Source organism: Dinoponera quadriceps, unplaced genomic scaffold (genome assembly GCF_001313825.1).
Source record: "Dinoponera quadriceps isolate SergipeBrazil2010 unplaced genomic scaffold, ASM131382v1 scaffold1395, whole genome shotgun sequence".
Classification (NCBI taxonomy): Eukaryota; Metazoa; Arthropoda; class Insecta; order Hymenoptera; family Formicidae; genus Dinoponera; species Dinoponera quadriceps.
Window position 1 is genome coordinate 1,310,811 of NW_014556488.1, and position 22,687 is coordinate 1,333,497.

Genomic DNA, 22,687 nt, shown 5'->3' on the forward strand with positions numbered 1-22,687 from the left:
GTAGTGTCCGTATCGTGAAAAGTTAATCGTTCTTCCGATTGTCACGATACTCGACAATAGTATTTCAAATGACTTCAATATTGCAGAAAAATTACAGAAAATAAATATAATGCTATTTAGTGTAACTAATAATAAGTATCATGTATAGGCTTTTTATTATGTTATAATAAGGATAATGATAAGGAGATACTTATCGATATTATATGTTTATTATTAATAGGAAGCAATTAGCAAGAATGGCGCGATCGGCCTACCCGCGGAGGATGTTTGCTCGAATATTGAGAAACCATTGGGACGTCCACAATTACGTCTCGAGAACTTTATTGAGGACGAATTTGTCGTAAGAGATCGCTTCTTTTTCATTCTGGATATGAGAAATTAGTTCTTATTGTCAACAAAAATTTTGCAAAATCATATTATATGTTGTTAATAAATATTAATATCCAGTCGCACAGATAAAATCGACAATAAATCCAATCGGACTTCATTTTTAACTTAATCGCAATATTTTGTAAGATATGACAGATATTTTAACCCAACGAATTCGATCTGCACGCTGATGTGCGGTTCAAGCTGTGTTAGTCAAAGTTTCTGGCTATGTAGAAATGGAAAGAGTAGAGAATAGAAAAGATTACATCATCGTCGCACGGGTGAAAAATTTCGCGTGGATTCTTGCGATAATTGCAATTACGCCAATGAGAATAACAAAGGGATCGCAGCCGTAGCGTCGATATCGTGAAAAAACAATCGTTTCCGATTGTCGCGATATTCGACAGCGCTTCCACCGGTGGAGGCGATATAGAAAAACTGTATAGAATATAATTATAGCGCTAGTTATTGTAATTAATAATAAATGCTACGTACCGGTTGTTTATAGTGTTGTAATAAGAGTAATGATAAGGAGATAACTGTCGGTATTACATGTTATTATTAATACGAAGCAATGAGCAAGGATGGCGCGATCGGTTTACCCGAGGAGGATGTTTGATCGAAGATCGAAAAATCGCCGGAACGTTCTGAATTACGTTTCTCGAATTTTACGGGGGGAGATTTCGTCGTGGGCGGCCGCATTTCTATTTCATTTTAGATACAAAAATTCTATTTTCATCGTCAACAACAATTTTGCAATAATCAGGGGATATTTCGAACAAATATTAAAGTCCAAACGTATATATAATCTCGACCGTAAATTTAATCAAATCTTCGATCTTCCAAAATTCAATCTCATTTTTCATGTAATCGCAACATTTTATAATATATGGGAGAGATTATTAAAGTGAACGAATTCGATATCTGTATGCTGATAATGCAGATCAAGCGATGTTAGTCAATGTTTGGTTTATATGGAAGTGAAACGGAAAGGAAGGTTATCGCATCCTCGCACGGGATAAAAGAATTTCGCGTGGATCCTTGCGATAATTGCAAGAAACGAGTGAATACCACCGAAGAGTAGGGTCGGTATCGCGAAGAAATGATCGTCTTCGATTGTCGCGATACTCGACAGCGTTTCCACCGGTGGAGGCGATGTAGAAAAACTGTGTAGAAAATAATCATAATGCTGTGACTATTAATAATAAATTGCTACGTGCCGGTTGCTTATAAGGATAATGACGAGAGATAACTGTCGGTATTATATGTTATTATTAATACGAAGCAATGAGCAAGAATGGCGCAATCGGCTTCCCCGCGGAGGATGTTTGCTTGAATATCGCAAATCCGGCGAAACGTCGTCAATTACGTTTCGCGAACTTTACTGAGAGAGAATTTATCGGGAGAGACGTCTTCGCTGCTTAATTTTAGACATGAGAAGTCTATTTTTGTCGTGTACAATTTCACAGAAAAAAATCCCGGGTCGATATAAGTTAAAATTGAAATCCAATCGCAGAATTGAGCTCAACCGTAAATTCATTCAGACTTTATTTCCAACTCTTCAAGATTTCGTTTGCGCGCGAATGTGAAGTCTGATCGGAGATAATCAATGACACGGACTATGTGGAGACTGGAAGGAGGTAGTGAATAGAAGGGGATTTTTTATTACATTCTCGCGAGATGAGATCTTAACGCGGATTTTTGCGATCATTGCAACCCGGTAACACAAAAGAGAATCGAGCATCGAGTGGCATCGGTGTCGTGAAGAATTAATCGTCTCCGATTGTCGCGATACTCGACAGCGTTTCCACCGGTGGCCGCGATTTAGAAACAAAAAACTATAGGAAAGTAAGATAATGTTATTCGCTAGAACTAATTATAAGTGAAGTTTCGACCGTTTCATAATATTGTAATAACAGTAACGATAATAAGAGCATCGATAATATTATTTTAAGCTGAAGTTAAGCTATTAATTAAATTAAGTTAAAGTTAAGCTAAAGTCCGATGCAATGAGCGAGAATGGAACGGACAGTTTACCTGTCATTGGGAAGATGATTGTCGTTCGGGTTCGCTGCTCCGTTTTATTTTGAACGTGAAACATCTGTGTATATACAGTCGGCGGCAATTCTGTAAAAATTACGGGATTATTTTAAACGGAGAAATTCGAATCAATTCTTACGAATGCATTCAGATTTAGAGTTAAGTGAAACTCCCTTTTCATTTAAACGCGAAACATCAGTTAGAGGGGTGCATAACAGGAGGATCACTTTCGGACGCGGATGTACGGAATACCGAACGGTGTTAGTCGACGTTTCGAGCTGTGTGAGTTTCGAAAGGGTGGAGAACAGGAAGGAAGGTATTTTATTATATCCTCGCAAGGCAAAGTCTAATGCCGATTCTTGCCATGATTCACGCAAATGATACGCTATCGTTGCCGGTGGTGTCGGGTGTGTCGCGAAAAACTAGTAGTTCCCGATTGTCGCGATACTCTAGGGCATTTCCGTCGCGATGCGGAAGTGCTGTATGGCTATAATACTGTAATACTGTAGAGCAACAAACGTTTACCACACCATTATCACTGCTAAACTATTTACCACAGCTAATAATAAATGTGATTTTCGTAAGTTTTATAACGTTGTAATAAGTATAACAACGCATATTGATAACTTTTATCATAAGCTACTGTTTATGCAACACAATGAACCTAGTGATACCTAGCGCGACTAACACACGGAGGATCTTCGTCATCGACAAACCGCCGAATTGTCCTCAATTACGTCTCGCCGATATTTAAATATATGGGAGGGGGGGNAAGACCGGATCTCTGTTTCAGTTTGGATGGGAAATAGTTTTTATTATCAGCGACAGTTTCGCAAAATTCTCGAAAGGATGTGAACGAAGATTAAAAAATGTGGCGATACGAATTGAAAACTCAACCTTATCTTCAATCAAACTTCTTACTAACTTTATCAAACTTCTTACTAACTTTAGCGTGATATTTTCAAAGTTACGAGAGAGGGTTGGGAGATACGGAAGGTCTCGTTTGCACACGGGTGCGCGGATCCATTGGTGATAATCAACGTTTTGCTATGTGTGGAAATGGAAAGGACGGAGAATAAGGAGGGAGATTTGATTGGTATCCTCGCGGGATGAGATCCAATCCGCGGACTCTTGCGGTATTTGCACGACTGTCTGAACGTTTTGGATTATGTGAGATTAGAAAAGCAGAGAGAGTAAGGAGGCGCGCTTTATGGTATCCTTGTGCTGTTGCGGAACGCCTAACATTCATAAGATCGGTATCGCGAAGAACTAGTCGTTTCCGATACTGAGATAGCGCTTCCACTGGTCGTGATTTACAAAAAACACCTAGGGGCATTTGCTGTAACTAATAATAAGTGTAAAAGGTAGGCCCGAAGCCTACAAAAGGGTAGTGGCGCTAAAAGGGAAAGAAGGAATAATAAGTATGGTGTTCGGACTGGCTGTAATGTTGTAACATGTACGATGTTGTTAATAAGATTAACTTCCTTCTCTTTCGAGAAGGAGGATCGACGACGACGTGTTGGCACACATCGAATATTTCCGACCATACAACGCCTTTTACCGAGGCAAATAAACGTTTCCGCGACATCGCAGCTCTAGAAACGTCAATGAAACACTGGCGTCAAGAAAGGAGGAAGGATGCTATTTTCGTTACCGATTCTCTGCGTGTCGATGTCGCAGTGTCGCTGACACAATGCGTTTCCAAATCATCGGGCTAAAATATAAATAGTTATCTCCGTCTCCCACCTTCGGAGACGGTTACTGTGCCATTTGGATAATACCGTCAATAGCGAACAAACTCTCGATGGAGGACTCTCGCGAGCTCTTTAAATTAATTATGCTAATCAATTCAAATAGTCACTGGTAATCGGTACGATTAATTGGATAATTAATTTAAGGACGTCGCGCTCATGAGGTATCTAGGCTGATGATGTGACAATTTAAACCGAATCTTCGTAAAATACGCGCCACCCAATGCATCTCAATTAGTATATATAATATACACATACATATGTATTATATATATATATTTAATTAACTGACACGACGCGATACATCGATGGACATATCGAATCAGACTCTGACGGAATATTGAAAGCGATAAGGGAAATATGAAAAAATAAGAAGAAAGCCGGGCAGTGACAGAAAAAAAGAGATAGGGAATGAGAGCAGACAAGAGGGGAATGGGATATTGTGAAAGAATCTCGTTTTTTCCTAAGGAGATTCTTTTGATCGATTTTTGTTTCCCTTTTTTTCTTTTATCGCTAGGGTTTCGAAACAGCATCTCTAATTAAGCCCTGTTAGGTGTCATCGCCTTATAACGATTCTCAGAGAGAATGTGAGAGAGAATGAGAGACAAAAAGAAAGAGAAAGAGAGAGAAAGAAAGAGAGAGAGAGAAAGAGAGAGAGAGAGAGAGAGAGAATAAGAGACAGAAAGTTCGTTGACGGGCGTTGACATCACGAAATGCGTTAAACGACGAGAACGAATCTCTCTAAGATATTTGGCCTGTTGAAAAGTAGATTTTCAAATATCTGATGACCGAAAGTCTTCAAAGTTTCGCTCATCACAACTTCGGGAATCTTGGTTCACCTGTGCAACTATGATAAAACTGCTTTCTGATCACGTATAGAAAGTATAGAGAGTGAGAAAAAGAAAAAAGAATGTCTGAAAAAAAGGAGTGAGAAAGCGAGAGTGAGAGCGAGCGAGCTAGAGAGAGAGTGAGAGAGAGGGAGAGAGAGAGAGAGAGAGAGGCGATAGAAGCGATAGAAAAAAAAGGAGATATTATCGTATTATACCTTCGACAGAAGTATACACGTACACGTATATTGGTGTTATTATCGTTCTTATTATTGCTATTATTATCTCGTCATGCCATTACGTATATTATTAGTGAACGTAGAATGACATTATGAGTGACTCTCTTATGAGGATATCACTGATTTTGTTCACACGGCAATGTTAATCCGGTTTAATATCAACCGTAGTTTGTGAGTTCTTGTATTTAATTGGAGTAGATTTATTAGAATAGATTATTCTAAAAGGACATATCAATCGAATGTAAGAGTTTACTAATTACGGTTTTTACTAAACCGGATTAACGTTACCGTGTAAACGTAGTCATTATTAGATCATTGTGCATATTATATTAATTAGCGCGCGCGACGAATTGTTCGCGCGCCCTCGACAGCGACAGTTTTGTCACCGTTGCTGCCACTCGCCTGACGAACGTTATCCTCGTTTAAGGACGCGCGATGAACCACGCGATTAATTAAGGGCGGCGTCGCGTGCGGCTGTCGCTCAGTGACAAATGGGACCGTTCATTGGATCATCACCGATACGATGATATGATGATTTCTCATTATTTCCGTAGACATACGTAATACATAAATAGGATCGCGCAGGACCGGACTCACATTCGCGCGCGTTTTTGCGCAACACAGTCGGCGTTGATCATGTGAAGAAAGGAGGAGGAAGAAAGAGAAAGAAAAAGCGCGGAAAACCGGCGCGAAAAAGCATCCACCGACGAGAACGGACGCGACGCGCTTGTATTTGTTACATCGCGCGTACTTTTTCAATGGGGTCCCGGCCGACATCGAGCATCAATTATATTACATCTATGTTACAATCTCGCACTCAGCAATGTAAACGCGATATGTCACTATTATATTACTTTTACATTGTTAAGTGCGAAATTATAACATAGATCCTGTTGAAAAGTTTTTCATATGTAATATATAATTAGATGTATAATTATATAGAATGATATATAATTATACATATAGTTATGTTTAAGGCGTCATATATGAAACTTGCCCATATATAAATATATACTGGGTATCCCAGATGTTCCGGGACGGCTGAATGCCTCCTTTCCGAGATATTCAACCGTCCCGGAACATCTGAGACACCCTATATAATGTGTTATGTATGATTATATATAAACATGTATATTTTAATATATAATTATATGTAATCACGTATATAATCATGTATTGTTATATATGGACATGTTCTATGTATAATTATAGTATATTTGAAAAATTTTTTATCGGGATGTTATATAAGTAATTTTCGATGTCGACTGGGGTGTTACTCGGGATACCGACGTTAATTAACTGAACGCAGAAAGCTTCCTCCAGATGCACACAGGTACACGTACAACAACAAGAACAACAACCGTCTCAAGGTTGTTACATCGTAGCGACGAGACGGAGAGGAAGAGGCCTTCACACGGCGAGACGAGGTGACCGAATCGGATCGCGCGATGAATCGGATTTTGCTATAAACACGTTGAGCGCAGCGCCGATTTTGCTATCCTTTCCGCTCAGGCGGCAGCGAGCGAGCACTTGATGCCGAACGCTCAAGAGGTTTTTGGGATAAAGAGTATGAACAGAAGATTACTTTGTTTCACTTTACTGTAGGATGGTGCAGCCAATGCATAAGTATACAAATTATAAACAGAAGATAATGAGAAGGGGAACGGCAAGAAGGTGATGACCTCCAAGAGACGATCAATCTTATTGTAATATGTGCAAATCTCATCCATATCTTTGCTTAAAATGTTTTAAACTCCATTAAAATTATAACATTAATTTTTTAGCCCTTGACAATGCCGGTTTCACGCACCAATGTCGCCCAAACGAAAAGTCCACTGTCAGTCCCCAGGGAGTGACGCCGCCTGAACGAAAAGTGTACTGTCAGTCCCCAGGGACCGACGTCGCTTGAACGGAAAGTTCACTGTCAGTCCCGAGGGACTGACGTCGCACTCAACGTGTTAATTAAGAACTCGCGTTCCTCCACCTGTTCGACTTCGTGGAAACCTCGTTGACTTCAATCCGATTCGTCCTTCGATTTCGTTCGGTTGCCGTGTTATAACACATACATACAACAAAAATCGCGTACACATCGATACGCATATGTCGCCAAACGCGGAAATAGCCACGCACACGGGACACGCACACACTGTGCTCACACAAAACGGTAGACACGCGAGAAACGATAATTAGATGACATTTATTACATTCCTCGAAACACACACACACGTGCGCGCGCGCCATCACATTGTTGATATAAATTGCGACCCACAATATGATTATTACTATTTACGATATAATTATTATCTTGCATTGTCTAGTCATACGTTATTATTGTATAACTAATGATATTAATTATTAATTAACCTGTACTACCTAGTCGCATTATGTGTTGCATAAAAGGAAAAAAAGAAAAAAAAAACTATGAAAATTCCAATGGTAAAAGAACACCGAGCGAACGAGAGAACGAGAGAGAGAGAATGAGAGAGAGAGAGAGAGAATGTGTGCAAGAGTGAGCGATAAAGACACAAAAGAGAGAAGGATGAGTGATTACGGTAACGATAATTTGAGTGAGATGATTCGAGCGATGATGATGACGACGATGATTCGCGATGGCAACAACGGCAAGTACAATGTGTTCGCGAGAGGATGTGATAGGAAAGAAGCAAAGAAGCGTTGTAAAATAGGGGCGTGAGGAAGAGGGACAGGGAGAATGCGAAGATTACCTCCGCAGGCGTAAATGATGGAGAAATCGTCTCGACCCGGCGATCGATTCGCAGCGATCTGACCCGCGACCTCGCGGGTTTCGGTATCCCCGGTATCCCGTTAACAACGAGAATCGCGCGAAGATAGAACGAGCATCGGGAGCGCTCGGTGTCGCGATGTAAACGTAAAGACTGCAAAGACTGACTGATGTAAGGCTGGCCCACGAATAAAACGCGTTTCAGGCTTATAATCGACGAATTTAGACGAATTTTTCCGTGTCGTCGGCTCTCCGTGATCGACGACTCGCGCGGAGGAGATCGCTGTGTCTCGATCGGGTCGGTCGCCTATGACCACGGGGTGTCGAGGTGCGTTATAATAGGATAAGGTGCGAGACGAATGAAGTGATAACGCTGGCGACGATAATAATGATGATGCGAGTGAGTGAGAGATCTGGAAAGGGGGAAAAGGGAGAAAGAGAGAGAGAGAGAGAGAATAATTAATGTTATGAGACACGAATGCGTTACGTCGCGTCGCAACGCGATGCTCCGTGACGCACACGTGCGTAACGCAGGTGTAATAGAACAAAAAAAAACACGAGATAACACGAGGAACAAAACGAATATTAAATATATACGGGGGGCCGTGGAGAGGAGGGAACATTCCTTTTATCCGAGCAACAAAATAAAAAAGAGAGAGAGAGAGAGAGAGAGTGAGAGAGAGAGAGAGAGAGAAGGAGAGGCAACACCGACGGATGTCTTCGCGCTTCCCGTGGCGTTCGTCGGTATCCTGTCGTTTCGAAGAAAACAAAACGAAAAGGAAGAAAAAGAGAGAGAGAGAGAGAGAGAGAAGGAGAGAGAGAGAGCGGGAGAGAGGGAGAGAATGTGTGAGAGTGAAAGAGTGTGAGAGAATGAGAAAACGGGAGAGAGTGAGAGTGAGAGAGAGAGAGAGAGAGAGAAAGAGAGAGAGAGAAAGTCTAAGGCAGAAGAAAAAAAATGCGATATAAAGATATATAAATATTATATGTGAAAAATATGATTATATATATATTATATACATATGCATATACACGTATACGCGCGTTTCGCTCTCGGTTTTTTCGAACGCAGCATCCCCGTAACCCGCAAAAGTGAAAAAAAAAATGCAAAAATACGTCCCTTTTACGTGCGTCGCCTCTCCCTCCAGTGCTATCGAACCCCTAACCCCCTTGCCCCTCCCGCCTTCCTTTCTTCCTCCCTCCCTCCCTCCCACCCGAGAAGAGCTCGTGAGCTCTATATTGCAATATTTGTACTTTTCCATGTTGAAACCTCGATATACAATAAATTATATTAACAAACTTCGATCGCCTGTCGTTCCTCGTGTATGACACGAACTGCCGCAACCCGTTTCTTGCGTATCGATCATTCTCTTCTTCCAGATTTCTCACAGTATCGTCTCAGTAACAAAATGGTTGCAACGATTTCTTCCCGATGAATCTCGCAACGTATCTCGTGTGCAACAGGAAAACGTATCTGCTGGAAAATGACTGAAAAACAAATCCTCTCACTGGACACGAGATGCGTTGCGAAACCAATCAGGATAGAAGTGTTTCAGCCTTTTCGTGGTCGCATCGCAAGATCGAAAGAGGTAACATGGGGATAATTGGACAATGAATTCGGTTAATAATCCGTGATTGCTCGTGAATTTGTTTTTTTATTTCATAATTATTCGTAACATTTGCCTACCTCCCGGACTGCGCTGAGAAATGTTACTCGACGGATAGCATTTAACTGACTAATCAAGAACAAAAGGGATTTCTTTATCGTAGTTGGTTAATTAAATGCGATTCTACATGTTGAGTGAAGTTCTCGAACGCAGCCCTAGAAGGTAGAAGACGTCGTGCCCTTCGTTTCGCTTCAACATACATTAGAAATTAGAAAACACGTCTTCTATTTCGCGACGATACATCGGCATAATGGCAGCGTCCCTTCAGGAAAGTCTTGATAAAATCCGTCCTCGCAACACGTGATATACGGCAGGATACCGACGTAGAAATGAATTCTTCCGTGGGAAAAGTCCGATGCAACGACTGAAAGGAACGAATGACGGCAACGATTTATCGTTGACGTTCGGCTAGGATAATCGCAGCTTCGCGGAGTAGATACTACGGGAGAAGAATGGAGGAGGCGCGTGTTGATCGCCGCCTCTCGTGTGCGACGACACTCTCTCCTCGAGAAGAAAATTCCACTTCCTCACGGGACTGAGGGCTTCCTCGCCGTCTACTTCTTATGCGAGAAGTTCTGCTTCTTCGGGGCGAACTCCAAGCCTCTGATGTAATTCTTTTTGATTTGGTATTTCTCTGCGGGCGACAATCAAACACACAGAAAATCAAACCAACGCACGCACCACCGCCATATTGTCGCAGAATTAAAACCGAATCCTCAGGTCGGCTCACCTGTGAGCAGTTTGTGCACGTATAAAATCTGATTGCCCTGCACGAGAACGCTGGGGGTCTTCTTGCCGGGGTCGTCGGTGATGGTCGCGCTCGCGCCGATGCTTTGGCATTCCTTGCTGAACTCCTTCGAGTTGATCCCGAACGTCTCCAGGTTGTTGACCAGAGTCACCTACGGTTCACACCGAGATGCCGCTCAAGATACCCAAACGACTTCTCATTGTCTCAGACCCGTATTAATAGTCGTTACTCACGAGACATAATTGCAATAGCAACCGGCAAAAATCCACGTGAAACTCGAATCTGACTGCGAACCATGGCAGAATGGCTGATTTGTCATTTTAAGACAATATTTCATGAACAAAAACAAGACAGGTCTCTACCAAGGTCCTATCGCGCCAGAAACAAGTTCCGAGTAACGACTATCAATACGACGACTCAGACGTCATCGGTCCTCACCTTCTTGCCGCCCGATCGCACCACCACCCTCATGTCGATCGGCTCGAGCTTCCCCGTGTGCAGCAAGGTGTTGCCCGCAAGCGTGACCTCGTGCATGTGCGTCATACGGCCGATGAACTTGTTGATCCCGTCCTCCATCGTCACCGTCTCCTGGTGCACCTTGGTGCGCATAATCCCAGCCAGCTGGGGGTTCAGCTTCAACGTTCTGCAACATTGCAAGAATCGTGTCGGTCGGTAATGAGATATTAACGGACTAATCGCGCTACATCGAGCCTTCCCGCGGCCTTACTTTCCATTCTGCAGGTCCTCCGCCTTCACGTACTCGGTGAAGCACTTCCTGATCTCGGCCCTCTTCATCACGTCGCCCTTTCTGCAATCACATCACCGTATATAATCGACTGCCTCCGCACAGAAGAGGAATAATCGTCCTTCCTTGCGGTCGTCGTCGCTGCTCGTACTCACTCGTATCCGAATTTCGACAGGACCGGCAGGACGTCGGCGGTCACACGGTAGCATTCCGAGACGACGGCGCTGTTGGAGATCACCGGCTCAGCCGCGGCTCGTTCTTCCGTGACGACCAGCTGCCTCACGAGCGGATGGTCGAACTGAAACGAGCATGGGGAACGAGAGATCTCCGATCTGTCCGCGACAGCGCGTTGTACACTTACCTTGATCGACAGCAAAGTCTCCACGCCTTTCGTCACAGATGTATTGATGATTCCCTTCGCCTTCATCTCCGCCAAGAAGACCGACAGCTTTTTATACCGGGACTTCTTCACGTCGACGTTCTTACCCGGCGGACAGGCGGCCAGCAGGTGATTCTTGAAGAAGCTGGATGACAACATCGGCAGCTCGCTCGACTTTATCGACGTTTTGCACGCCTTCAGGAAACAATACTCCAGCAAGCCGTCCATCTCCTGAACCGGGTCGAGCGCTACCTCCGGCTCGTCCGGGCTTTGCGCCTCTTCTTCCGTCTTCTCATCCTCCACGTCCTCCGTGCCCTCCTAGGTCAGACGGAAATACGTAGCAATATGTGCGATCTGTTAGAATCACACGCGAATAAAGTCACCCGTACCTCCGTCTCCGAAGTACCAGACTCATCCACGACTACTTCCCTCGCATTCTCGTCGATCTCCAGTTGATTCAAGTTATTTGGCAATATTTCAACTACTTCAGCTACTTCAGCCTGATCTACGTCAGTCTGCTGATCGTCGTTCGACTCGGTACTTTCCGAGGTGTCGACAGAATCCTCAGCATACGGTGGTCCTAGATCCGGTCTCAGAGGCGGCTTGCCCAATTGGCAAAGAGTATCGCCCATCACATGGTAAACCTCCACACACTTGCCGCGACCGGCAGCCATGTACATGTCGTCGCTGGAAAGCGCGGTGACGCCGACAGCGACCGAAGCCTGTAAAAGAAGCCCTTCTTTGTGATTGCCATGAGTTGATGATCTATGAAGAAAAAAAAAATCTATAATAACCCACAGTAAAAGGAAAAAAGAGAAAAACCTTATTCTCTTCTGTGTTGACCGATACAGGGGTGCCCTTGGACAGTTTGCCGAAAGTGTAAAAGGTCAATGGCTCTTTCAGGACTAATCCAGGCAACATCAGATCAGCCCCACCCGCTAGCCTGGATACGACCGGTAGGCGTGTAGTGAAGATCTTCAGTAAACACGGATGATGCCACAGTGTGTAAATTGTTGGGAACAATATAGTGTTCTGGGAATCCAATTGGAAGAACATAGGTATCTTAGCCACGCAGTATAATTTGGCCATGTGTCCGCCGTGTGTTACTATCTTCATGACACTGATGGATTCTTTCTTAGGTAACAGCGATTGGATCTCGTCGTCCGACAAACTCGGGTAAGCCGCGAGCACTTCCTCGCATAATTTCTTCCTGTAAGATGAGATGCAATGAGCCGTGTTAAATGTGACATAATTCGCGAGTTTTTATTATCTTTATGTATATTGTAATCTGTACTATTTATATATAACAAGCATAAAAAATATATTTAGAGAAGAAGTACATTTGTCGTAATTAAACTTCTCAGAATCCGTCTTTATTTTCCGACGATTTATTATTTATATTTCGAGTCGGCAATGACGTGTGTGATATCACGAAAAAAAAGACATCTGTTTGACAGGTAGATATAACCTTTCATAACCTTTCAGACTAATCTATGAGATGCACCGCATTGGAAATCGCCGAGCTGCGTGGAAAAATGCACAAACCTCTCGGTTCCTTTCAGTTGATTATTAGACTTGACTTTGAATGGCTTGATAAACATTTCAGCTAGAAAAAAACTTTCAGGGCGGCGAGCTAACAACTTCGAGGCTAACCTAACATGCGACGTTGTGTCAACTATCAGTTTCGTTATTTTGGCTACACTGCCATTATATGTTTGGATTAAAATACACTAAATTCGATTGGCTGCAACTTCCGTAAAAATAATGACGACAAGATGGTCCAGGAAGTATTTTACAGCTTAAAGTCTTTAGTTTACAGAAATTTTTATGAATATAAAATGTATTTATTTTTTATTTATTTTTATTTATTTATTTATTTATTTTTTACAGTGCTACACAAGCATAAGTCGAGATCAGTTAAAAGTTTTTTATGAAGTTTGTCGAGTTGTGCCACTTGAAGAAAAAATTGTACATAATAGCTGTTTACACTATTCGAAAGCGAAAGTTTTCTCCTTTAATTTGCATGCGAGTACATTGCGATACGATTTTTTTTCACCGAGTTATTTCAGATTAAAACAAAAAGCGTCTTTTCGGCTTTGCTCGCTTGTAGAAGAAGAACGAATCGATGTACAAAGTTCGTTAACAAATGAGTAGGAAGCTGAAAGTCTCCTTTTCGAAAGGCATTTGTTAAATTATTTCATGTAAGTAAATGGCGGCAAAATCATGATACTGATATGATTAAAAACTAGAGATTACATGCTGCAAAATGCTTCCCGAATGATTTCGATATTGTTATTTTTGCCGAATTTACGGCCTGCTAAATTTTACCTATCATTCAGAATAGAAGGATGTCTGATTCATCGTTGAGTTGTACTACGATTTCGAATCTTCGGTATGGAAAGTGGCGGCTTGTAGCGGAGACTTTGGAACTAATTTCCAAAAATAACGGGTCTAAAAGCTGAACACCCCTGGTTTAGACCCGTTATTTTTGTAAATTAGATCCAAAGTCTCCGCTACGTGCCGCCACTTTTCAATATGAAGAAAAATGCGTGTGATACAACTCAATAATGAATCAGAAAATTTCAAATTCGAAGTAGTATAACTCAATGACGATGCGGTCGTCCTTTATTCTATTCTGAATAATAGGCAAAATTGAACCGGCTGTAACTTCGATAAAAATGACTCTATCACGATGATTCCGAAGGCATTTTTTAGATTGAAATCTCTAGTTTTTCAGCATATTAATGTCATAATTTTGCTGGCATTTTCTGCTAAAATATATTGAGTTAAATGAGAAATGACCGTGCAATTTTCAACCTCATCTTCGAGTTAGTGTTTTACTTAGGGAAAATATTTATATCAAAAATTTAATACATGCTTTTTCGAAAGGAGACTTTTGGCTTTCTATTCATTTGTTAACGAACTTTATACATCCATTCGTTCCTCTTCTGCAAGCGATCAAAGCCGAAAGGACGCGTTTTGTTTCAACCTGAAATAACTCAAAAAAGAAACATTACATTACAATACGTTGGCGCGCAAATCAAAGGAGAAGATTTGCACTTTCAATTAAGTGTAAACGTCATTTGTATACACATTTTCTGTTCGTGCAGTATAATTCGACAAACTTCATCAAAAATGTCGACATTTAACAGGTCTCGATTTATACTCTCGTAGCATAAAAAATAAATAAATTTCATATTTACAAACATATTTACAAAAACTCCAAGCTATAAAATGCTTCTTGGACCACCTCGTTGTAATTATTTTTACGGAAGTTCCGGCCTGTTGAGTTTCGCCTGATTTTCGTGCTCCGCGGGAAGGGATCGTTCTTTTTCCATTTCGATACACATCCATTTACCCCTTCATTCGTTACACTTTTTACATCTCTTCGTTAATATTCAGGATTATTTATATTTCAGCTGCAAGTTATAAATAAACTGTTTTCACAGCCCCTGTTGAGTTGAAATGTTGCGGTCGTGCCGTCGTGGCCTCTTACGGCACGTGAGAATAGTAAGGTGAATGTATGCCGCGCGGCTCGCACATAACCTCGACTCGCGGCATTATGCATAATCGGGCCAAGACGGGCGGCACGCGAGCGTTTTGAGGTTGCATCACGCGCACGTCGTCGCCTGGTCGCTCGCCTGACTGAAAAAATAAAGAACAAAATTTAAAAAAAAAACAAATGGCGATCGCAAAGATCTTACTGCGACTGGACGTCGCGAAGTTCACCGGAATCAGAGTGAGTTCCCCGCCGCACGTCTCACCCTTTTAACTTACCCTTAGTAATTTCGCAACGATCCCGATCTCGTCATTGCATGCTTCTTCCTTCGTTCATGACCGTTCATTTTCGCTTCTTTTGTTATCGTCCACGCCTACCATACCGAGAACGTGCGCTATATCGTGTCGGTATACGCTGCCACTGTGTGTTATTGTTGTGTGTATTTTACATAATCCGCCCGAGGATTTCATAACTCGCTTTGTCGTAAGACGCATTATTTTTAGTTTGCACATTTTATGCACGCGATATATACGTGTATCCGTGATGGTGCAACACTGTGGACTTTTGATCGATATAATAAAATTTGAGATATGCTTTCAGATACTTGCGAAATACATGTCCTATTTAAAAAGGCAAAGATCTTTAGCTGTCGATTGACATTATGAGTATACATGCTCCATTGTCATAAATATGAAATTACAAGCCTCTCTCTCTTTCTCTGTTTGTCATTAATTTCAAGCCTTTATCGGAAGTGTTCGAATGAAATAATAAACTAAAGTAGCATATCTTTCGCAGCACTTAAGCACAAAGCCGAGATTCGGGCTGCTCTTCGACATCGACGGGGTGATAGTGCGCGGTAAGAAGGTGTTACAGCCGGTGAGAGAGTCCTTCAAGCGGCTTCAAGGGGACAACGGCAAGTTCCGCGTGCCCACTTTGTTCGTCACCAACAGCGGCAACTCGCTGTGCAGTCAGAAAGCGGCCAACCTGTCGGAATGGATCGGCTTCGAGGTCGCCGAGTCGCAGGTCGTGCTTGCGCACACGCCGTTGCAGATGTTCGACTACCTGCACGACAAGCAGGTGCTGATCTCCGGCCAAGGCCCGATCACGGAGATCGCCCGGGAGCTGGGCTTCAACAAGACCGTCACGGTGGATGAATTGGCGAGGAACTTTCCGTGCTTGGACTACGTGAACGTGAAGAAGCGGAATCCGATATGCGGACCGGTCGACCCGAACTTCCCGAGGATCGAGGGTATCGTGCTGCTGAGCGAGCCGGTCAACTGGGAAACGCCGTTGCAGCTGATGGTGGACCTCTTAGTCACGAACGGAATGCCGACGGGTCTGTCCGCAGCTATTCCTTACCCGCACATTCCAGTGTTGGCGTGCAACATGGATCTGCTGTGGGTGTCCGAGGCGCCGATCCCCAGATACGGCCACGGCGCCTTCCTCTTGTGTCTCGAGAGCCTGTACCGCAAGGTCACCGGCAAGGACATCACGTATTCCGCTCTAGTCGGCAAACCTAGTGAGATTACATATTACCACGCGAACCGCATGCTCGTCAATCACGCCCGGAGCATCGGCATCGAGAACGTCGATACGATCTACGCGATCGGGTGCGTAGTCGAGTGATACACAGGGTGAGGCAATCACCATTGCCGCCTTGAATACTTTCGGAATTATGAGAATAAGTTTCATACGCAAGAATGAATGCTAGAGTCGATTTGTTAAAGTAAAAATAAAACTATGATTCTATTAAAAATAAAAACAAAAGTGACCTTCAGATTTTTTAAGCTACTGCATCTAGAAAAAAGCATTACTATTATAAGACGACCGCTTCTATGCCATGTAATTTCTGTCAGATACATTTTCCTCTTACACTCGTAGTTTCGAAGATATTCAAAGTAATAATAATTATTGCTTCGTCCTGTGTATTAACAAAAGACATATTCAAGATATATTTTTGTACCTAACACGTCGACATCACAATATCCTTAATCCGGGAGGACTTGAGGAAAAATCGTCTGATTTTTCCCTTAAATTAACATTTATTTTAATTAAATTCCCTTTACAATTGAATGTTCTTCGATCAAATTTTCCTGAATTAAATTTTCTCTAATCAGAATCTCTCCCCGCAATTTCTCTTCTAATTAAAATGTCCTCCTTTTTGCAGCGACAACATCAACACGGACGTGTTCGGCGCGAACTTGTACGACAAGTACTTATCCCGCTACGAGTCCGGAGAAGGCACTAGGTCCCGCAGCCTCGAGAAACTGCTGGGGAAGAACATGAAGTCTCCCAGTGCGAAGGCCTGCATCAGTATCTTAGTCGAGACCGGCGTGCATCAGCGAGACTCCAAGTTTATACCCGACCACAGTCCCAGAGACTTCCTGCCGGTCGAGGACGGCCTATGCAAGCCGGCGTTCATCGTCAAGGATGTCGGGCAAGCGATCAATCTCGCGTTCAAGGAGGAGAAGTTCGAGTGAATTCGAGCGTGTAGTAAGATACCTCTAGCCTTGGCGTGTTCACATCCTTACGTCGCCGGAAAGACAGACAAAGAAAGAGAGAGAGAGAGAAAGAGAGAGAGAGAGAGAATAAGTGACGTGAGTATTATTATAGCGAATAATCCTTTAGAGCGCTAGACATTGCCACAACAAACGACGTTCCAAAGCGGGGTGACGGAGAGTAATAGCAGGAGAGAGGCTATAACGCGAGAAAGCACAATATTTTAGTTTGCTCATCTTATCATGTCTTTTCGTCTCCTAACAAGATTCTTAGGATACCGAACACTTGCCACCAAGAATCGTCACGCGTCTTCAGGTGCGACCAACTCGTCGATCGACGAGAAGAATTGCAATCCAATACGGTTGTTATCGTGAGGAGATAAACAAGAGGCATAATATGAAAACTGAAAGAGTCGAGAACGAGAACGTTACGAGCTTGCGGAGGTCGCGTTAATCTCGCGAGACTCGTGTTAATTTATATCGTATACAAATAGAGCGATCTTTTGAAGGAAACGAAATATATCGTCGCATCATTGTATATATATGCCGAAATAGAGGGAGAAAGAGAGAGAGAGATGATAAATGTAAATGTATATGTAAAGAGGACTCGTAAGATGGGTTTCAATACGTTTCACGGCTGTCGGGTGAACCGCCGAGACTCCGTTCTGCAGTGATTTCATCAAGTCAGTTTTATTCAGCGACACGACGCTCGTCATCTCTGATTGACCGAACGAGCAACAGGTGGAGCCACCGAGTCGACTCGAATTCTACGTGTTTTCTACTACACGCAAAAGATGACGCTGCTGTGCTGTCTGTCGAAGCGCGCCTTGCTTTATAGTCAAAGGAGCAACGCAAGCGGTACACACAACACGCATATATATATATATAGGTGATACGTAAAGTGTGCTTGTCTAGTGGATAGTTACATAGACGTAAGACTATCGATAACACGATCGCTTTCGCGTGAGCCACTCGTGAGCGTACTCGCGAACACAACGTCGAGGGCGCGGTCCATACCTGGCGCGGCCGGTGTGGATCGCGCCCGCGCAGTAGTCAGGTCTAGTCTTGAAATACAGTTCGTTGGTCGAATACACTGAATACAATATTATATCGAGGTTTCTGTTTCTCTCTCCTTTTTCCGGGTGTTGCTGCGACGAGCGAGCCGCGATTCTCGATGAAACTCCGGGAGACTGTCCGGCTTAACACTTCGACGGTCACTGTCGGGTTGTCACTTCATTTTGCCAGCAGCTATCGTCTTGTGAAGAAATATTCCTCGATAGTAACAGTTTACAATTATAATTTTATAATTATATATATATATATACATATATCGGAAATTCGCTCATCAGCGCACGCGACTTTTCGTCGTTTTCTCTTAGCCGATTATTCGCCACTCGGTGTCGCGACGCGTGCGACTTTACAGCCGAGAATTCTTCGGCGTTCTCGCTATTAGAAGAGAGTCAAGAGGAGAGCTTTACAAAGGGTCGCACTTCACTTGAAGAAATGCCGTCGTGTAGAAGCGCGTGCTGCCTCACAGCAGCAAGTGAAAGCGCACATTATACTTGGTTTTTTACTCACCCTCACCGCTCAAGCTCTCGACACGGTGCGATCGACCACGTCGCACCACGTGCAACACCGAGGAGCGACGCACGCCGACTGACGCCAGTCGGGACGAAGACTGACCACCCTAAGAGTAGAACTAGACGAACGTCGTGGCTCTCAAACCGGCTTATGTCGTTCGCTCGCGCGACGATCGCAGCTGCAATGAAGCATCACATGCAAATAAAGCTCTCTGACGTCGGCTCAGTAAGCTCCGTCAGCCAGCAACACCTAGTGGATAGCGAGAGAGTGACACACACGCGCGTACACACCAATGGCAGTTGTTTCACACACACACACACGCGCGCGTGCGCGCGCGCGCGCATATATTTACAAGTGTGTGGGAAACGCCGCGTTTTACCGAGGGCAATACCGACACTGTGTGTCCTCTCCTAACTTATGACATCTGTAGAGTTCGTCTGAAATGTAGAAGCGTCTGCGGACTTTTACGGGCGAAAATTAGAATTTATTTTAATAAACTGCATGCTCAATTTCATTTTACGTCCGGCGATTTCCATCGTCCTCCCCCCCCNCAAAATCGATTTTTGAAGTTTTGTTACCAGCAGGCAGTCTATACGTCTTTCTGCGTAAAACGAAAGATCCAAGTCTTATGAGCGCCTAGAATTAATTAGAAAACAGTTTTTATTTTCTTACCGGTTGTGCTATTTTATACTAGTTTTTCGTCCATTTTTTAAGGGTTAAGCTTGTCAACGAGCACCCTTAAAGAGGGGGAAAATGAACCACGTTTGATTTTCCGAACGATCGTGAAGAACCTCAGTGCTATTCATACTTTTTAAATCACGTATAAAATCTTCATCTTCATTTCTCTCGAAACGAACTCCATGTGGGTCGGATCCTTTTCGCACAACTATGGCGAATTTGTGTGGTAGAATTTTATTCCGTAACATTTGAACGCCGTGATCGTCCCGTTTTATCCATCCACAACGGAACAGAATGAGAGGTACGAATGAAAAATCATGGAAATCACGGCGCACGGCATCTCATGAACTGCAATGCATGATTACTTATGCCGAGCGAAACACGACGGCTGAGTCTCATGACCCTTGAGTTGAGCCGTCAAACGTTCGATTAAATAATTCGATTGCAATCAGTCTGGGAACAGTTCGAGCGTCTGCGCAACGTGTGCCAAATGAGAGAGAGAGAGAGAGAGAGAGAGAGAGCCCTCAAGCAAGTTGGCGCGTCCGCCAGGCGTCCCCGGCGTAAAATTCGGTCAAAAGCCACGACGGTTAATTTAACGCATTAACACCCCGTATAATTCCCGAGAAATTTCAGCTTCGAGCCTGCAACGCACAGTGAGAAACTCGGCCGAAGCACTCGTCGCGAGAGACGACCCGTGAATTGACAGAAATGTTAAGTAAATGTTAAAAATTGCACGTTATTTACGACGCGCCTCTTAAATCAATCCTTGAAGAACGTTAGAGTAATCTCTTGGAAATTTCTTCAAAATGTAGTTCCTAAAGAATTTTTCTAAAGAAATTGGAATTTCTACACAAAAGAAAAGATTCCCTCGGATTTAGTGTACGTGTTTGTTTGATAAAATAACATAATTTGATGTATATTCTGTTTGAATGAAAATGTTTCACTGGAACAAATCATGTTGTTTCATAGGGAAAACAGTATTATTTAGAGGAAATAATATTTAGCTTCCGATAAAAAAAATTATTTCACTGCATATTAAATATTGTTCCACTGAAACAACAAGAAGTTCTTTAATATTTTTCTAACATATAGCATCACTACTTTCGAATAATTTATTGTTTGAAAAATCAAACATTCGTTTATTTGCTCTAAAAATTCACAAATTTGTCACAATAAAAACATTTTATTAAACCCAAGGAAACCTTTGCCCTTGTGTACAGATAATTTTCGAAGAAATTAATTTATTTTTTTAAGAATTATCTTGAAAAAATCAATAAGGATTAATAATAAGGATAAACAGATCGATCGGTAAACGCGCTAACGGTAAAACTATACGTGATATTCTTTCTCGAGCGGGTTGATTTCTTCTTGATTTGCGAACGTGCAAACCAGAAATGCCATCACGCGTGAAAAATATCTTCGCCTGCGAACGTTCTGTGGAATCATCACGCGAGCAGCGAGAAGAAGAAACACTTCGAGGTCTCTTCGCTCAGTAACTTTGTTGGCCGAAGGAATTAGACGTTAGATCGTACGTGGTCGTTGATACGCGTCCTACATTTTAAACGTTTTACGCACTTGGGACAGGTTTTGCGTTCCAGATCGGGGAGTGCATCTCTCGGGAATATCGCGGTACACATTAAGTTCCGTGCGACAAGGCTGTTAACTACTGGTGTATCCGGCGCAACCGGTCGCTCATTACATCGTCGATCCGATTATCGAAGCCATTACTTTCTAAACTGTAAATGCGGCTCGGTGTACTTGTCGCTCCGCGGTCCGTCAATCGGTCTCGCCGACCGATCCCTCTTTATCGATCCCACATCGATCCTCTCGATAACCCCTCTTCTCCGCTTTCGATTCGGATCAGTTTGAATCGTAAAAGAAAAAAAAACCCCGATTAATTTATATATCGTAATGTTCGGATACGCGTTTCTTTGATCGTTACTCTCTACACTGAATGAAATGAATTTTGGTTGGATTTACCTGTTAATGAGTAGTCAAGCGCGTTTTGGTAGAAGGAAGCAGAATTTCCGGTTATATGAGCCAGATTTAATTCGTGAGAACTAGAAATATCGTTTACTTCGACCTAAACGCGTCCGGTTCGTCATTATAAAGTAGAATCCAGCCAAACTCGTTTTTAACGTATGGCATTTAATTTTTCTCACGCGTACGCGCCGAACTCAAGCTCGATCGATCTTCCCCATGTCTGTCACACGGCGATATCTCTTTATCTGTGTAAATATTTTTAGTACACGCGCACGCACGAGCCTGCGACGATTCCAGCGGACGCTGCCGGATTAGCAATTTAACGGCAAGGTCAATTATGTTAGCCCGAACATATATTAATGAACTCGTAAATTAAGCGTGCGCCTGTACATGAGCAGAAAAACGTACGGCTGCAGCGTACAGGCCGGATTAGATTTCGAAGCTGGTGCCGTTTTCGCACCTCATCTCCCGAATAGACTCGATTTATCCGTTCGGCCACTTGAATTTGCCAACGCAGACTTCTATTCACAATTCGCTTCGTCTCTCGCGTCCTCTCCATCTATTCATTCGCCTGTTGAATTTTTTCATCCGCATTTCCTACTCCAGTCCACAATTCGCGAGACGAGAAGCGTCGAATTTGCGTCGTGAACGAGGAGGAACGACGAATCTTTCGATTTCTACATTTTTGTCGTCCACGACGGCATTCTCGAATTGATTCTCGCGATTGTTGTCAATTATCTGTTTCACGAACTCTCCACTCTCGCCTCCGCGCGGACCGGTCGGCAACGACACGCAACGCGCGAAAGTTTTCTCACGTCGATTTCATTATCGCGCCCTGAAAAGAGGCAGAAAAGTAGCTCTTCACGCTCAATCTCCCGCGCGTGATGGGTGAATAATGTGGGAAAACACTCGCGTGCTTGGGGGAGGGAAGAATTAACGCAGGCGC

General features: G+C 43.1%; 2 protein-coding genes and 1 long non-coding RNA gene across 5 annotated transcripts; 1 reads left to right on the forward strand and 2 right to left on the reverse strand.

Moving 5' to 3' along the window:
• Positions 1-9,579: 9,579 nt before the first annotated feature.
• Positions 9,580-13,211, reverse strand: LOC106747766 (eukaryotic translation initiation factor 2D). The gene is made up of 9 exons (XM_014625651.1): positions 13,048-13,211; positions 12,325-12,712; positions 11,892-12,224; positions 11,485-11,820; positions 11,279-11,421; positions 11,106-11,186; positions 10,817-11,021; positions 10,361-10,529; positions 9,580-10,264 (listed from the first exon to the last, which is right to left on the reverse strand). The coding sequence occupies exons 1-9, from the start codon at positions 13,101-13,103 to the stop codon at positions 10,185-10,187; spliced, it is 1,791 nt and encodes a 596-aa protein (XP_014481137.1). The 5' UTR covers positions 13,104-13,211; the 3' UTR covers positions 9,580-10,184.
• Positions 13,212-14,403: 1,192 nt separating this feature from the next.
• Positions 14,404-15,784, reverse strand: LOC106747769. 3 transcript variants are annotated; one of them, XR_001374683.1, is made up of 3 exons: positions 15,280-15,784; positions 14,718-15,147; positions 14,404-14,491 (listed from the first exon to the last, which is right to left on the reverse strand). It is a non-coding gene; the product is annotated as an uncharacterized LOC106747769 (long non-coding RNA). The 3 variants fall into 3 exon arrangements; XR_001374681.1 differs by having other exon boundaries at positions 14,409-14,500; positions 14,706-15,147; XR_001374682.1 differs by having other exon boundaries at positions 14,449-14,491; positions 14,706-15,147.
• Positions 15,141-19,599, forward strand: LOC106747768 (cat eye syndrome critical region protein 5 homolog). Its single transcript, XM_014625652.1, has 3 exons — positions 15,141-15,241; positions 15,797-16,611; positions 17,169-19,599. Exons 1-3 carry the CDS (start codon positions 15,185-15,187, stop codon positions 17,479-17,481), a joined length of 1,185 nt encoding a protein of 394 aa, XP_014481138.1. The 5' UTR covers positions 15,141-15,184; the 3' UTR covers positions 17,482-19,599.
• Positions 19,600-22,687: the final 3,088 nt, after the last annotated feature.

Bases quoted from the DNA above. Each gene is read 5' to 3' on its own strand.
- LOC106747766 (XM_014625651.1), bottom strand. From the start codon at position 13,103: ATGTTTATCAAGCCATTCAAAGTCAAGTCTAATAATCAACTGAAAGGA. The intron at 12,713-13,047 runs GTTTGTGCATTT...CTCATCTTACAG, and splicing joins CAACTGAAAGGAACCGAGAG to GAAGAAATTATGCGAGGAAG. The intron at 11,422-11,484 runs GTAAGTGTACAA...TGCTCGTTTCAG, and splicing joins AGACTTTGCTGTCGATCAAG to TTCGACCATCCGCTCGTGAG.
- LOC106747768 (XM_014625652.1), top strand. From the start codon at position 15,185: ATGGCGATCGCAAAGATCTTACTGCGACTGGACGTCGCGAAGTTCACC. The intron at 15,242-15,796 runs GTGAGTTCCCCG...TATCTTTCGCAG, and splicing joins CGAAGTTCACCGGAATCAGA to CACTTAAGCACAAAGCCGAG. The intron at 16,612-17,168 runs GTGCGTAGTCGA...TCCTTTTTGCAG, and splicing joins GATACGATCTACGCGATCGG to CGACAACATCAACACGGACG.